Genomic DNA, 15,871 nt, shown 5'->3' with positions numbered 1-15,871 from the left:
GCAGCAGAGCTCGGATGTCCCCATGCCAACCCCCAGCTGGATGGGAGGGTGATGCTGGCACGTCTCTGCCCGTGGTGTCCTCTGGATTTCAGCTCTGCTGTGACTTTGAGGACAAAATTCCTGCGCTGCATTTTGGGGCTCTGGGGGCTCCTTTCAATGGGCTCTTTTAATTTTTTTTAGGATATTTTTGTACAGATATAAAACAAACAAAGGGGGCAGACACCCAACAGCGAGGTTTCACTCCATCGAGGTCCCCCAGTGCTGTCGCCATCCACACCAGTCCAGGCACTGGGGACCCCCTCACTTGTTGGGGGGCTCAGCCACACCTGGGGGGACACAGAAGTGCCAGATGAAGGGAAAGCACCACCAAAGGGGTGTCAGAACTCAGTACATCCCCCTGGGTGGCCAGAGTTGTCGAAGACCCCGTCAGGGGGCTCGGAGACCCTGATGTAGTATATGATAGAGATAATTCATGCTATTAATGTATAAAATATTGTAAGATCCAAACTATGTCTTTTGACCACCCTGGTCAAGAGCAGTGTCTTATTCATATTCATCTAGTTCCAAGACTAAGTTGAGATAACTTCGGAGTTTTTAACGTAAGAATAGAAGCTTCCAGGTGATAATCACCAGCTTCCCTGGGTCACAGGACCACTCAAGAGTGATTTTCACCTCGAAGATTATATCTGCCATGATGATTACCGGTGCCACCCTGTTACATCTGAATACTGACTTCCCTGAAGTTCTCTGACAACATCTGGACACCTGGACTGGACTTTTGTCTAGCTCTGCACATGTAAAGCCGCGGTTATCATTTGAAGGAACACAAAGAACATTCGGTCATCTCTACCTCGGGCAGAATAAACTGTATAAAAACTCTCTGCGTGGAGCAGCAATTGTGAACAGGGGAGACTCTGACATTTTGGAGGTCAGGTCCGTGTGTTCACCCAGCGCCAAACCCGGGCACGACGCTGCCCTTGGCTGTGGTGGTTTTTGATGATCGAAACTCGGTCTTGCTGACAAATTAATAAATCATTGCTAAATTTTCTTATAAGTTTGGCTCTCAATTTCATCATTTATAACACTGGCATGCTGCCCAGAGCACCTGGGGATTTGATTTTGACCCTTGGAGCGAGTTACCAGCTTTGTATGAGGACGTGAAAGTCACACAGGTTTGAATGGTGTAATAACAAAATGATCACAGGGTAAAAAATGTAGATTTTAGGATTTTTGGTTATGGGGACAAGATGGAGGAATCTGGGCATGTCCAGCCTTTCTTCTTCTTCTTCTTCTCCATTTTCTGCTGTGATGCTGGCACTTTGGGATTGGTTTAGAGTAGAAGTTCACTGTCTAACAGAGGTGATAGGTATTGGGAAGTAATTATAAATATGTTATATTTAGAGTAGAAGCTCACTGTCTAACATAGGTAATGGGTATTGGGAAGTAATTATAAATATGTTATATTTAGAATAGAAGTGCACTGTCTAACATAGGTGATGGGTATTGGGAATTAAGTGTAAATATGTTATACGTAGCTTGTAGTATAAAAGGACAACACAGAGAGTGCCTGTGGCTGCTCTGCTGAGCAGACTGTGGGAATCCACAAAATCAGAGGGTTTTGGGAAAGCTGCAAAAGGCAGGCCCCAGAGACAGCAGAACTGTGAGTAGAACTAAGCAGCAGCCATGAGATAGGTCAGCAGAAAAATTATTTAAACTGTAGAAAAAGCAAGGACAGATAGAACAATGGCCTGTGTATTAACGCTTGTCTGAATAGCTCTCTAAGCTGCAGAAAGTTTATCTAGCAAGATATTAGGAAGGTTAAAGGTTAATAATGGAGCTCTGTGTGTTGTGTTCTAAGGCTCACAAGCAGGTATTGTATAGGAAATAAGTAAGCATTGTTTCAACCAAAGGTACCTGTGCTTATGGTAATTGGATAGAACTGCTGTCAATGTGCTTTTGCTTTGTGTGATTGGTCAAGAAGCTTATAAAGTAAGTTGTAACATTAAGATTTTTGGCTTGCTGCCTGGAATGTGAGCTGTTGGCATCTTCCCATTGCCATAACCATGTAATGAGACTGATGCTGAAAAATAAAACAGCTCGAGGCACTTTCCAGAGCAGCCCCATCTCGTTTGTGTCTGTAAATATCCCCCCTTGCCGGTGTCACAGACCTCAGCTGGGCAGAAAAAAAATTATAGATAACAATTAATACACAACCTCAAGACCAAAAACTGAACAGTGCAGACTTGTTCTTCAGCCGCACAGGCCGAAACAGAGACATCCTGCACATCTGTTGAAGATTGCAATGCAAGATGTTTTCCATTACCATCTGTATGGCAGATTATCTTTGTCAAGTGGGCAGTTTGCTTTATCTCTCTCTTTGAGTGACCACATTCACACCACCCTGGGAAGGGGACATCTGCTGATAACAGACTATTGAATGTCACTGCATGGCTGATAAGAACTATAACATCCCATTGGGAGATGCTCCGCCCAGGGGGAGGAGCCAAGCATTGCTACCCAGATATAATCCAGAGGTTTTGAGACACCAGCACGGCTTTCTCCATTGGATTTCCCAGAGGAGCAGCAGTTGTCTCTTCTTCCACTGGATCTTCAGAGGAAGAATACATCCTTCTCTACAGATCCCTCTTGCTCCAACAGAACCACCCCTGACACTGCAGGAGGGCTGCAGCCACAATTCCAATGGGACTGCCACCAACACCCCGACCCACAGGGTGTCAGGTTGGGTTCTGACTCTGTCAGTGTTGTTCTAGTGAACTGCATTGTTTATTTTATCTTCTTATATTTTTTTTCTTTTCCCTATTAAAGAGCTGTTATTTCCTGCTCCCATATTTTTTCCTGAGAGCCCCTCAATTTAAAATTTATAGCAATTCAGAGAGGTGGGGAGGGTTCACATTCTCCATTTCAGGGGAGCCTCCTGCCTTCCTTAGCAGACTCCTCTCTTTCCAAAACCGAGACAACATCTCGGGGCAGCAACTATCAACACAACCCGAGATGGGGGGGTTCGGGGGCAGGCTCAGCACTCACCAGGCCGGCAGGAAAGCTGGGGGGGCTCCCAGGTGCCATCCTCACGGCAGCGGATGATGGGCGAGCGCCGCGGGGTGAGCCCGGGCCGGCAGCGGTAGCGGGTGGTGGAGCCGATCTCGTAGCGCTGCTTGGCTCTGCCGAAGGCTCGGGCGTTGATGAGGGCAGGGGGGGGCCCGCATTGCACTGCAAGGATGGGGGGGTCATTGTAGTAAAGCCCCCCCCAGCCCAGAGCACAAACAGGAACATTGCATTTCCCAGCCCAGAAAGCCCAAAGGGGGATAAAGTCCCCCCGAGCCCCAACAGGGGCATTGCAGTAAAGCCCCCCCAGCCCAAAAAGCACAAACGGGGGTAAAACCTCCCCAGCTTGGAGCCCAAATGGGGGTAAAGCCCCCCCCAGCTCAGAGCCCAAATGGGGGCATTGCAATAAAGCCACCCCAGCTCAGACAACCCAAACAGGGCATTGTAGTAAAGCCCCCCCGGCCCAGAGTTCAAAAAGGGGGAATTGCAGTAAAGCCCCCAAAAGCCCAAATGGGGACATTGCAATAAAGCCCCCCCCCCAGCCCAGAAAGCCCAAACAGGGGTAAAGACCCTCCAGCCCAGAGCCCTAACAGGGTTAAGGCCACCCCAGCTTGGAGCCCCAACAAGGATATTGCAATAAAGCCCCCCCCCAGCCTGGAGCACAAACAGGGGAATTGCAATAAAGCCCCCCCAGCTTAGAGCCCAAACAGGGGTAAAGCCCCCCCAGCCCAGAACCCAAATGGGGATAAAGGTCCCCCAGCCCAGAGCCCAAACAGGGGTAAAGTCCCCCCAGCTCAGAGTCCAAACGGGGTCATTGCAGTAAAGCCCCCCCAGCCCGGAACCCAAATGGGGATAAAGCCCTCCCAGCCCAGAAAGTCCAACAGGGGCATTGCATTTCCCAGCCTAGAAAGCCTAAACGGGGTAAAGCCCCCCCAGCTTGGAGCCCAAACAGGAACATTGCATTTCCCAGCCTAGAAAGCCTAAACAGTGGAAAGCCCCCCCAGCTCAGAGCCCAAATGGGGATAAAGCCCCCCCAGCTTGGAGCACAAACAGGGGCATTGCAGCAAAGCCCCCCCAGCCCAGAGCAAGCCCCAGAAAGCCCAAACAGGCTGAGGGTGCCATGCCCAGGACTCGTTTCCCCGCTGTGGAGGTGGTGGCGAAGCCCCTCCTCGGTGTGGGGGGTGAGACAGAGTGGAAATTTTCCAGAAATCCATTTTGATTGAGGTGAAATGTACATCTTTGAGTTAGCTCTGTAGCTTGCGAACATTGCTGTTTAATCTGACTGCCTGTTCTCCTGAAAACCTATGCTCTAAGAAACTGCTTCAGTGAAGGACAGAGATTAAAGGGGAGGGCAGACAGAGCAGGGCAACCTGAACCAGGAATTCTTGCTGATAAAGAAAAATTAGCGGCAAATGTCACGTGAAATTTGTAAAAATGAATATGTATGAACCTACTGTGAACTTGTGAAACAATGAAATTATGACCAATTGTGCAATTGCATGCGTATGGATTTGAGAGGGAGCTAAAGAAGGATCTGGAGTTCCCAGAGGCACTCATGTCATTTTAAGGGGAGCCATCCTAATAATTGCTGTAATAAACATGCAGCTTTCACAAATTTACAATTTTCACAAATTTACAACTTTACAATTTCACAAAAATTGTGCGGTTTCTATGCTTCCACGAACAACCCAGCTTACCCAGCCCCATCTTGCAGGTGTAGGACAGGTGGTAGTTGCAGGGCACATCACTCCATTGCCCACCGTCGTGCCACACGATCACCACGCAGTTCTCCCCCGAGAGGAAATAGCTGTCAGGCTGCCCGGGGTGCCAGTTCTCGTAGAGCTGTGGGCACAGGGGGCACAGGGGGTGCAGGGGGCATCCAGCACACCCCGCAGGTGTGGGGGGCAGCATCCTGGCAGTGCCACCCCCATTGGGACAGAGGTGCCATCTCCATGGCAAAGCCCAGGTGTGGCTCCCTGGGGTTGTTCTTGGATAGAAGTGGAAATAGGATGGAGGTGGAGAGGGTTACTGGGATTAAGAGTATTGTGAAAAATGTATTTTATGATTGGCTTTTCGCAAATATTAAAGTGAATATGATATGTGTTGTGTTAGAAAGTAATGCTGTGTTAATTCTCTTAAGGACTGTGTTAAATATAGTTTTAGGTTATAAAAATTGTTAAAATACAAACGATGCTATGTAGGATGCTTTTTTAAAGAAAGGACTTGCAGCAAGATAGCAGCCACAGGACACCTGAATCTTTCAGAGAAAATTAATTTATTGCTCCATTATCAGAAGAAACTAACTTCTTCCCACTTCAAAGGCGCTGTTAGGATTCAGAGGAAGAAGTTGACGATGACCAGACAGAATCCTTTGTTTGAATGGAATTTATGCATCATGTATGAAGTGTATGAATATGCAACAGGCTGTTGCTGTTAAGGGTTAATCCTTTGTTAACATGGGTCCTATTTCGAGCTCGTGCTGCCCAGAAAAAGGTACCCGGACATCCATAACTCTTGGTCTCTATTGTCTCATATTGTCCTAATTCAAATTGTCCAATTTGTTATTACTCTAATTGTATTACTATTCTTATAAACATTTTATTACTATTAAACTTTTAAAATTTTAAAAACAAGTGATTGGCGTTTTTCACAGCATGAATGTATTTAGGACTAGTGAGAGGTCCATGACTTTCACTTGGACCTGCACCAAGATGAGTGGCTCCTAAAACCATTGCGTTACTATTATCCTTACAAAGTAAGGAGACTGAGGTTTTATATTCAGATAGCAGTTAGCAGTTCTCGCTGGTTTTACCTCTCCTCGGCAGGTAAGAAGGGTTTAACTTCTATTTTTTAGAGTCTAATATTTTGGTTGAAACTATCCTTGCATATGGGGATACCAGAGATTAGTTCAGGTTTGAGGATTAGGAGCATTATGGGGATTATATTTAGGGCTATGAGGGGATGTTTTGGTGTGGACAAGTTTTGGACTGATGTGATGTGGGATGGGACAGTGCCTCATTGTGACGGTGTTCACAGGAGTCTCAGGTTGAGGGCAGTGATGAGGATCTGACTCCATGTTTCAGGAGGCTTGATTTATTATTTTATTATATATATTACATTAAAACTATACTAAAAGAATAGAAGAAAATATTTCATCACAAGGCTGGCTAAGAATAGAAAAAGAAGGAATGATAACAAAGGTTTGTGGCTCAGGCTCTCTGTCTGAGCCAGCCAGACTGTGATTGGCCATTAATTAGAAACAACCAACATGGACTAATCAAAAATCTACTTGTTGCATTCCACAGCAGCAGATAATCAATATTTTGTATTTTGTTCTTGAAGCTTCTCAGCTTCTCAGAAGGAAAAACCCTAAGGAAAGGATTTTTCATAAAACATGTCTGCAACACCTCATTGTGTCATTATGAGCATGCATAAGGTGAATGAGGCAATAAGGTGGATTGTATAGGGTGAAAGAGGCAATAAGTAGGATTGCAGCTCCTGTTAGGATAACTGTGAAGGCAGATCAGTTGAAAAGTGTGATTACAACAGTTAGTCGTGCTATGAGGTTTGCTGTTAGCTTAGCTAGGAGTGGGGATGCTCAGCCAGGTGAGGCAGGCAGCTCCTGTTTGGGAGCCCCAAAACCCGAGTTGGGGGGGAGGATAAGGAGGTGCCAGGCTGGTGGTGCCCACCCTGTGAGGGCACCCAGGGCGTGGCAGCCCCACTTACCAAGGGGCTCCCGTCAGACCACTGGAAATCGCCCTCGATGGTGCGGTCGTTGAGGCCGATCCACTGGTACTCCCTGTACTGGTCTGGGGGACACGGGGGGGTGTTGGGGACAGGGACACAGCCAGGTGCCACCTGCCAGGAGGGGCTGAAGGGATATTGGGGGACACAGGGGATGTTGGGGACAGGGACACAGCCAGGTGCCACCTTCAGGAGGGGGCTGAAGGGCTGCTAAGGGACACGGGGCATGGTGGGGACAGGACACGGGGCGTGTTTGGGACAGGGGCACAGCCAGGTGCCACCTTCAGGAGGGGCTGAAGGGATATTGGGGGACACAGGGGATGTTGGGGACAGGGACACAGCCTGGTGTCAGGAAGGGGCTGAAGGGCTGCTGGGAACATGGGGTGTGTTGGGGACAGGGACACAGCCAGGTGCCACCTGTCAGGAGGGGACTGAAGGGCCCCTGGGGGACATGGGGCGTGGTGGGGACAGGGACACAGCCAGGTGTGGGACACAGGGACACAGCCAAGGCCACACACAGGTGTGTCAGGAGGGGCTGGAGGGCACCTGGGGTACACGGGGCGTGTTGGGGACAGGGACACAGCCAGGTGTCAGGAGGGGGCTGAAGGGCCGCGCTCAGGGGGATTTGGGACCTGGGGGTGTCCCTTGTCCTGCAGCAGGAAGGTTCTGGGAGGTTTGGGGACACCCCAAAGGGACATCGGGGAACCCCTTTGCCCCTCAGCCCCGGGGAGGCAGGACAGGACCGGCCGGGAGAGGGCGGCAGAGCCCGGACCCGCCTGTCCCCTCCTGTCCCAGCCTGTCCCCGCCTGTCCCCGCCTGTCCCCGCCTGTCCTCACCTGTCCCTGCAGGTCCCCACCTTGCCCCACCGGTCCCTACCTTGCCTTACCAGTTTCCACCCGTCCCTGCAGGTCCCCGCCTGTCCCTGCAGGTCCCTACCTGGCTATGCCACTCCTCACCTGTCCATCAGGTCTCCACCTGTCCCTCCTGGTCCCCACCTCTCCCTGCAGGTCCCCAACTCTCCCCACTTGTCCCCACCCAGTTCTGCTGGTCTCCACCTGTCCCTGCAGGTTTCCACTTGTCCCCGCCAGTCCCCACCCGGTTCTGCTGGTCTCCACCTGTCCCTGCAGGTTTCCACTTGTCCCCGCCAGTCCCCACCCGTCCCCGCCTGTCCCTGCAGGTCCCTACCTGGCTATGCCAGTCCCACCTGTCCCTGCAGGTCCTCGCCTGTCCCCCCTGGTCCCCACCTGTCCCCACCTGGTTCAGCTGGTCCCCACCTTGCCCTGCCAGTTCTCACCTGGCCCTGCAGGTCCCCACCTGTCCTCTCCTGTCCCCACCCACCCTGCAGGTCCCCATCTGTCCCTGTGAGTCGCCACCCCGCCCTGCCAGTCCCCACCTGTCTCTGCATGTCCCCACCTGTCTGCACCTGGCTCTCCCAGTCCCCTTTCAGGTCCAGCCAGTCCCTGCCTGTCCCTTTGTGTCTCTTTGTGTCCCTTTTTGTCCGTGTCAGGTCTCTCCTGCCCCTTCCTCCTCCGCCGCCCTCAGTTCCTTCAGGCTCTTTGCTCCCTGTCCCGTTCCCACAGCACTTCTCCCCTGCTCTGCCTTCCCCCATCCCTCCAGGGCTGATTTCAGGCAGGTCCTGGCTTTGCCTTCACATTTACACCCAATTTTCAAATTTACACACCCACCCCTCTGCTGCTCTGCCCAGCCATCACTGGACTGCGGGATTTTGCTGGAAAAGGGACAAGATCATCGAGCCCAGCCATCCCCCACAGCCAGGGGCACCTCTGTCCCCAAGTGCCACATCCACAGGTCTCCTAAACCCCTTCAGCCATGGGCAGCATCTCCATGGAGGAATTTTCCCAATATCCAACCTAACCCTGCCCTGGTGCTGCTTCTCCTGCTCTTGAGCCTTTTTCCCTGGGAGCAGAGCCCGACCCCCAAGTGATTCCACCTTGTAAAAAGTGAGAAGGTCCCCCCTGAGCCTCCTTTTCTCCAGGATGAGCTCCCCCCATAACCCTCAGGAGCTCCAGAGCCCCTTCCCCACTCTGTTCCCTTCTCTGGACACTCTCCAGAGCCCGACCCTCAAGTGACTCCATCCTGTAAAAAGTGACAAGGTCCCCCCTGAGCCTCCTTTTCTCCAGGCTGAGCTCCCACCATAACCCTCAGGGCTTCTCCCCTTCTCCCCCAACCCCCAGAGCCCCTTCCCCACTCTGTTCCCTTCTCTGGACACTCTCTGACCCCCAAGTGACTCCACCTTCCTGTCAGGGAATTATAGAAAGTGAAAAGGTCCCCTGTGAGCCCTCCCTGAGCTCCCTTAGATGCTCCAGAGCCCCTTCCCCAGCTCTGTTCCCATCTCCGGACACATTTCAGGGCTGAACCTGTCTGCTCCCACGTCTCTGCATGCACCATCCCTGTCCTGGCCTGTCTGTGTGTCCATCCATCCCTGCAGGGCCGGGCTCCACCTTCTGTGAACTCGCAGCCCCACAGGGCTCAGCAGGGAGGGGACAGCAATGTCACACACCAACAGCAGCAGGGAGGGGACAGCAGTGTCACACAGCAGCAGGGTCACACAGCAGCAGTGTCACGTACCGTTGATGAAGTCCTGCTCCTCGGCGGTCAGGATGGTGGCCAGGTGCCCCCCGTGGTGCCGGCACTGGCTCTCGGCGTCCTCCCAGCTCCTCCGGGTGGAGAAGTGTCGGTAGCAGGAGCCCTGGAAGCTGTCCCAGCCCGGGCTGCAGCTCCTCAGGGCTGAGCCGTGCCAGGGCAGAGGGGAGAGGGTGAGCACGGAGCCCACCTCACCCCAAACTCCTCATCGCCCCTCCTGTGTGCCCGCCGGGCTGCTGAGAGCTGGGCAGCGTGGCCAGGGTGGCACCAGGGCACTCACATGGGCACCCAGGGCACTCACATGGGCAGGGTGGCACCCAGGGCACTCACATGGGCACCCAGGGCACTCACATGGGCAGGGTGGCACCCAGGGCACTCACATGGCACCCATGGCACTCACATGGGCAGGGTGGCACCCAGGGCACTCATATAGCCACGGTGGCACCAGGGCACTCAGATGGCCGGGGTGGCACCATGGCATTCACATGGCCAGGGTGGCACCCATGGCCAGGGTGGCACTCACATGGCCAGGATGGCACCAGGGCACTCACATGGCCAGGGTGGCACCAGGGCACTCACAGGCCAGGGTGACATTCACATGGCCAGGGTGGCACTCACAGGCCACGGTGGCACCATGGCACTCACATGGCCAGGGTGGCACTCACATGGCCAGGGTGGCACCCAGGGCACTCACAGGCCAGGGTGGCACTCATGTGGCCAGGGTGGCACCAGGGCACTCACACAGCCAGGATGGCACCATGGCACTCACATGGCCAGGGTAGCACTCATGTGGCCAGGGTGGCACCAGGGCACTCACAGGCCAGGGTGGCACTCACATAGCCAGGGTGGCACTCACAGGCCACGGTGGCAGCCATGGCCAGGGTGGCACCATGGCACTCACATGGCACCCATGGCACTCACAGGCCAGGCTGGCACCCATGGCCAGGCTGGCACCGGGGCACTCACAGGCCAGGCTGGCACCCATGGCACTCACAGGCCAGGCTGGCGCCCATGGCCAGGGTGGCACCGGGGCACTCACATGGCACCCATGGCGCTCACAAGCCAGGCTGGCACCCATGGCCAGGCTGGCACCGGGGCACTCACGTCTCTCACAGCTGCTGCCCCCGTAGCCGGGCAGGCACAGGCAGGTGAGCTGGGCGCCGTCCTCCACGCAGGTGCCTCCGTTCAGGCAGGGGTTGGGGACACAGCCACCTGCAAGGGACAGCAGCCGTGCTCACCACAGGGCTCAGCACCTCCCCGGTGCCCAGCGGTGCCACCTGGGCATCCTCACATCAGAGGATTTCTGCCAGGCTGAGCCTGGGAATTGTAGAGGAAAGAATTCAAACAATTATTATCTGTTTCTGTCAGCATTGTTTGGAGTTGTGGTTCTCCACAGTGTGTTATTCATGGGCACCAATAGTGTGAGGTGTTCCTACTTTGAGGCCAATCAGACACTTCTAATTTTGAGGTCACCAATAGTGGGAGATGTTTGTAATTTGAGGCCAATTAGATATTTCTGATTTTGAGCTCACCAATAGTGGGAGATGTTTCTGCTTTCAGACCAATTAGATGTTTCTCATTGCTTTGAAGCCAATTAGATATTTCTGATATTTATTAGATATTAGATATTTCTGATTTTTAGCTCACTAATAATGTGAGATGTTTCTACTTTGAAACCAATTAGATGTTTCTCATTTTGAGCTCACCAATAATTTGAGATGTTTCTGCTTTCAGACCAATTAGATTTTTCTGATTTTGAGCTCACCAATAAAGAGAGATGTTTCTACTTTGAAGCCAATTAGATGTTTCTCATTTTGAGTTCACCATTAGTGTGAGATGTTTCTAATTTGAAGCCAATCAGATTTTTCTCATTTTGAGTTCACCAATAATGTGAGATGTTTCTGCTTTGAAGCCAATCAGATTTTTCTGATTTTGAGTTCAATAATGTGAGATGTTTCTGCTTTGAAGCCAATCAGATTTTTCTGATTTTGAGCTCACCAACAGAGATGTTTCTGCTTTGAAGCCAATTAGATGTGTCTCATTTTGAGCTCACCAATAATGTGAGATGTTTCTGCCTTCAGACCAATTAGACATTTCTCATTTTGAGTTCACCAACAGTGTGATATATTTCTAATTACAGACGAATTAGATGTTTCTCATTTTGAGCTCACCAATAAAGTGAGATGTTTCTACTTTGAAGCCAATTACATATTTCTGATTTTTAGCTCACCAATAGTGTGAGGTGTTTCTACTTTGAGGCCAATTAGATGTTTCTCATTTTGAGCTCACCAATAGTGTGAGACGTTTCTAATTTGAGACCAATCACCTTAGAGAGTCCCATTATTAAAGACCCTTGACTCTCATTAAACAGAGCCTTCTGATCCACCTCAAGAGTGGAGTTTTTCTTTCCATCCCTGACTCAACATCCTCAGCCCTGCAGTGTCCCACAGCAAGCAGGGCTCTGAGCTGGCTCTGGGGCCACCAGCTCTGGGCCAGGTGAGGCTCTCAGGTGCACCAGGAGGTGCCTGGAGCAATCCCACACCTCCCTTCCACCTCTGGGTGTGCACAGCCCAGCATCCCTGGCCCAGAGCTGGCCAATCTGGGGTTTTGGCCTCCCCTGGAGCACAGAGGTGAGAGATGGATGCTCTTATCTCCCTTTCCTTCAGAGCTGGGTGCTCTTATCTCCCCTGGGCTCATTGCCACGCCAGCCCCTGCCCCACTCCCTCTGCTCAGCTTGGGGCAGATATTTTTTATGAAAAATCCTTTCCTTAGGATTTTTCGTCATGAGAAGCTGGGTGGCCTCAGGAACAAAATGTAAACAATGGTTATCTGCTGCTGTGGAATGCAACAGGTGCATCTGGGATTGGTCTCGTGTGGTTGTTTCTAATTAATGGCCAATCATAGTCAGCTGGGGACACAAACCTTTGTTATCATTCTTTCTTTTTCTATTCTTAGCCAGCCTTCTGATGAAATCCTTTCTTCTATTCTTTTAGTATATGTTAATATAATATATATTAATATAATTATAAATCTAATATATATTAATATAATTTATTAAAATAATAAATTAAGCCTGCTGAAACATGGAGTCAGATCCTCATCTCTCCCCTCATCCTCAGACCACTGTGAATACAACCACCCCAGCTCCTGCTTTTCCCTGGCTGATGCAGTGTTTTGGGAGGGAAGCACACAGACCACAAAGCCTTTGGCACATCCCAGCCCCGTGTCCTTGTCCTGTCCTTCTGGTGTCACCTGCAGCCTGGCCAAGGCTGGTAACTCAGCCAGCACTGCCCCCGTTCTGGTCATTAATGAACTCGGAGCACAGCGTGTGCTCCCAGCTCAGTGTGATGAACGGCTGCTGCTCGCAGTCCTTGACCCATTCCAGCCCAATCACGCCCTGTTTTATGGTCCTGGGTTTGTGACAAGGACAATGCTGCCACCCTCACGCTCCCCATGAAGTGCTGGTGGCTCCCTGTGCAGCCCATCCATCCCCAGCAGAGCCAGGCATGGCACAGAATGGGTGACCCAAAATGTCCCATGGCTGGCTCCTTCTGGGCATCTCTCCTTGCCAAGGCAAATGCAGCCGTGCCACAGGGTCTGGGCACCCTGCACAGAGCCTCCTTGGTGCCCTGGGGCTGGGCTGGGCACTGCCCTCTCTGTCTGCCTCTCATAATGCAGGAGGAGAGTGGGAACTCGGAATTTTGGGGGGGAAATCGCAGAGCTGGAGGCTGCCAGGCTGTGGATGCAAATGGAATTCCTAATTCAGGGCATTTCTTAAGCCCTGTGTGTGTTCTTGTTATGCCCTGGGGAGGGAGGGCGAGGACCCCACATGGTGCCCTGTGCTGCAGGGAGCGGGATGGGGCAGGGGATTGGCACTGGGATGGGCATCAGAGCCGGCATCACCCCAGGGGTGACCCCCACCCACCCACAGCAGCTCGTGCTCCCTCTGCTCATCCATCTCAGCCCCTGCGGGATGTGGCCCGAAGGCTCTGCAGTGATTTTAGGGAGAGCTGCACAAGGCAGGGTGGTCCTGGTGGGGCTCTGTGTCCCCCGTGTGTCCCCCTGCTCATGCCATGCAGCGTCCAGCCCTCACCCACCTCCCAGGGCAGGGCAGGGTCAGTCCTGAAGGGGCAGACGGAGGGGGAAAAGCAGCCCCTGGTCAGTCCTGAAGGGGCAGATGGAGGGGGAAAAGCAGCCCCTGGTCAGTCCTGGGGGGCACATGGATGGGGAAAAGCAGCCCCAGGGCAGTGCAGGGTCAGTCCTGGGGGGCTCATGGAGGGGGGAAAAGCAGCCCCTGGTCAGTCCTGGGGAAGACATGGAGGGGGAAAAAGCAGCCCCAGCCCTCTGAGGGTCAGTCCTGGGGGGCACATGGAGGGGCAAAAGCAGCCCCAGGGCAATGCAGGGTCAGTCCTGGAGGGGACATGGATGGGGAAAAGCAGCCCCAGCCCTCTCAGGGCAGTGCAGGGTGAGTCCTGGGGGACACATGGAGGGGGAAAAGCAACCCCAGCCCTCACCCCCCTCCCAGGGCAGTGTGGGGTCAGTCCTCGGGGGCTCATGGAGGGTGCAAAGCAGCCTCAACCCTCCCAACCCCCCCCCACCAAGGGGTCCCTTCCACCCCATTCCCGGGCAGGGCAGGGCAGGGCCGGGGGCAGGGATTAGTTCGTCAGTGGGGGAGGCGCAAGGACGAAGGGAAGAGCTCGCCGAGATGCTTGTTCTACAAAGCTTTTAATTAATTCCCTTTATTAGTACCACGGTTAGTCAGAGCAGGGGCTGGGGCCGCCTTTCGCTTATCGGGGCTTTTTCATGGAAACAGTCATTAAAACACTTCACAGAAGTAGAAGAGATTTAAAGTGCATGCAGAGATCAGACCAATTTGTTTGACAAATATGTGCTTCTCCAGACCTGGAACCTTCCCTTACCCAGCTGAGAGAGAGAGAGAGAGAGAGGAGACACGGACGGACAGACAGACAGACAGAGGGCAGCAGTGAAGGAAAGGTGTCGCCTATCTCTAGTGCCACAGAGCGGCCAGCACGGCTGCCCCGAGGGCAAGGCTGGCACGGCAGGGACGCCGGGCAGAGCAGGCGCCCGCCCCGACGCTGGCCCGCTCGGTGGGCACGGCGGGCAGGGGCACGGCCGAGCTGGGGGTCCCTGGCACCACCACCCCCGAGGTGCCAGGACGGGGAGAGCTGAGGCCATCCCTGCGGGTCCCACCTGCTTCTCCCGGAACGGCCGTAAGGAAACCCTCCACGGTGCCAACGGAGGGATGCTCTTCCTCCTCCTCATCATCCTCATCCTCCTCCTCCTCGGAAGGTGCAGCGGGCATCCCTTGCTGTGTGCCCGAGGCCGGTGCGGCGCTGCTGCGGGGCAGCCACGGAGTCGCTGCGGGCGAGGGGAACCACACGGCCCCCGAGTGCTCCTCTCCGTCCTCCTGCGGGGGCGCGGGGGGCAGCGGGGACACCCCGGGGCTCTCCCCGACATCTCCGGAGAGCTCGGCGTCCTCAGCCCCGGAAAAGGGGGTGCTGGCCCCGCCGGATTTGTGCCCGCGGCGGGGGCTCCCAGCGCCTTCTCGGCTCTCTGAGGTGGCAGAATTGGCACCGGTTGGCGATGGCACTCGGTGCCCGGGTGGCCCGGGGGTAGCAGGGCCGCCCGGCCGCCCCAAGGCGTCCCGTGGAGGGTCCGGGCGCTGTGTGGGAGGGCGAGGAAAGCCCTCGGGAGGCTCCGTGTCACCTGCGGGGGCAGCCGTGGGTCCCTCCGGCTCCGTGGGGTGCCCGCGGTGCCGCCCTCCGGCCGGGCGCTCCGGGGATGCGCTGCCAGCTCTGCCCGGCGCTGCTGCCTGCGGCTCCTCTGCAAAGGGCAAGGCGGAAAGGCAGTGAGGGCAGGCAGCCAGCCGGGGCACTGCGGGCACTGCCAGCGGTGCCCACCCTGTGGGCACCGCCAGCTCTGCCCACCCTGCGGGCACTGCCAGCGGTGCCCACCCTACGGGCACTGCCCATCCTGCGGGCACTGCCCACCCTGTGGGCACTGCCAGTCAGAGCCCAGGGCTGTAGGCACTGTCAGCGGTGCCCACCCTGCAGGCACTGCCCACCCTGTGGGCACTGCCGGCCAGAGCCCAGGGCTGCGGGCACTGTCAGAGGTGCCCATCCTGCGGGTACTGCCAGCTCTGCCCACCCTAAGGTCACTGCTGGCACTGCCCATCCTGCGGGCGCTGCCCACTCTACGGGCACTGCGGGCACTGCCCTCTCTGCGGGCACTGGCAGCTCTGCCCATCCTGTGGGCACTGCCAGCCAGAGCCCAGGGATGCGGGTACTGCCAACGGTGCCCACCCTGCGGGCACTGCCAGCATTGCCCATCCTGAGGGCACTGCCCACCCTAAGGACACTGCCGGCAATGCCCATCCTGCGGGCAGTGCCGGCACTGCCACCCTGTGGGCACTGCCCCTCCCGCGGGCACTGCCAGCATT

General features: G+C 54.4%; 1 protein-coding gene across 4 annotated transcripts in view; it reads right to left on the bottom strand.

Annotated features, from left to right (window-relative positions):
* Positions 1-164: 164 nt before the first annotated feature.
* Positions 165-15,871, bottom strand: part of BCAN (brevican) — a 31,332-nt gene continuing 15,625 nt past the window's right edge. For 2 of the 4 annotated variants that reach the window (XM_054292814.1, XM_054292815.1), the window contains 8 exons: positions 15,139-15,255; positions 14,623-14,985; positions 10,516-10,623; positions 9,397-9,555; positions 6,790-6,872; positions 4,761-4,905; positions 3,046-3,228; positions 165-326 (listed from right to left, as the gene is read on the bottom strand). In XM_054292814.1, the coding sequence (XP_054148789.1) occupies positions 301-326; positions 3,046-3,228; positions 4,761-4,905; positions 6,790-6,872; positions 9,397-9,555; positions 10,516-10,623; positions 14,623-14,985; positions 15,139-15,255 (1,184 nt within the window). In that variant the 3' untranslated portion in view covers positions 165-300. Of the gene's footprint in view, positions 327-3,045; positions 3,229-4,760; positions 4,906-6,789; positions 6,873-9,396; positions 9,556-10,515; positions 10,624-14,622; positions 15,256-15,871 lie in introns of all 4 variants that reach the window. The other 2 variants (XM_054292813.1, XM_054292812.1) reach the window with 1 other exon arrangement.

The sequence above is a fragment of the Melozone crissalis genome, unplaced genomic scaffold (assembly GCF_028551555.1).
Source record: "Melozone crissalis strain CALT ecotype California unplaced genomic scaffold, PUWL_Pcris_2 ptg000114l_1, whole genome shotgun sequence".
NCBI classification, from domain to species: Eukaryota; Metazoa; Chordata; class Aves; order Passeriformes; family Passerellidae; genus Melozone; species Melozone crissalis.
Note: the sequence above shows the minus strand (reverse complement) of the source record. Positions and strands in the feature narration are given on the sequence as shown.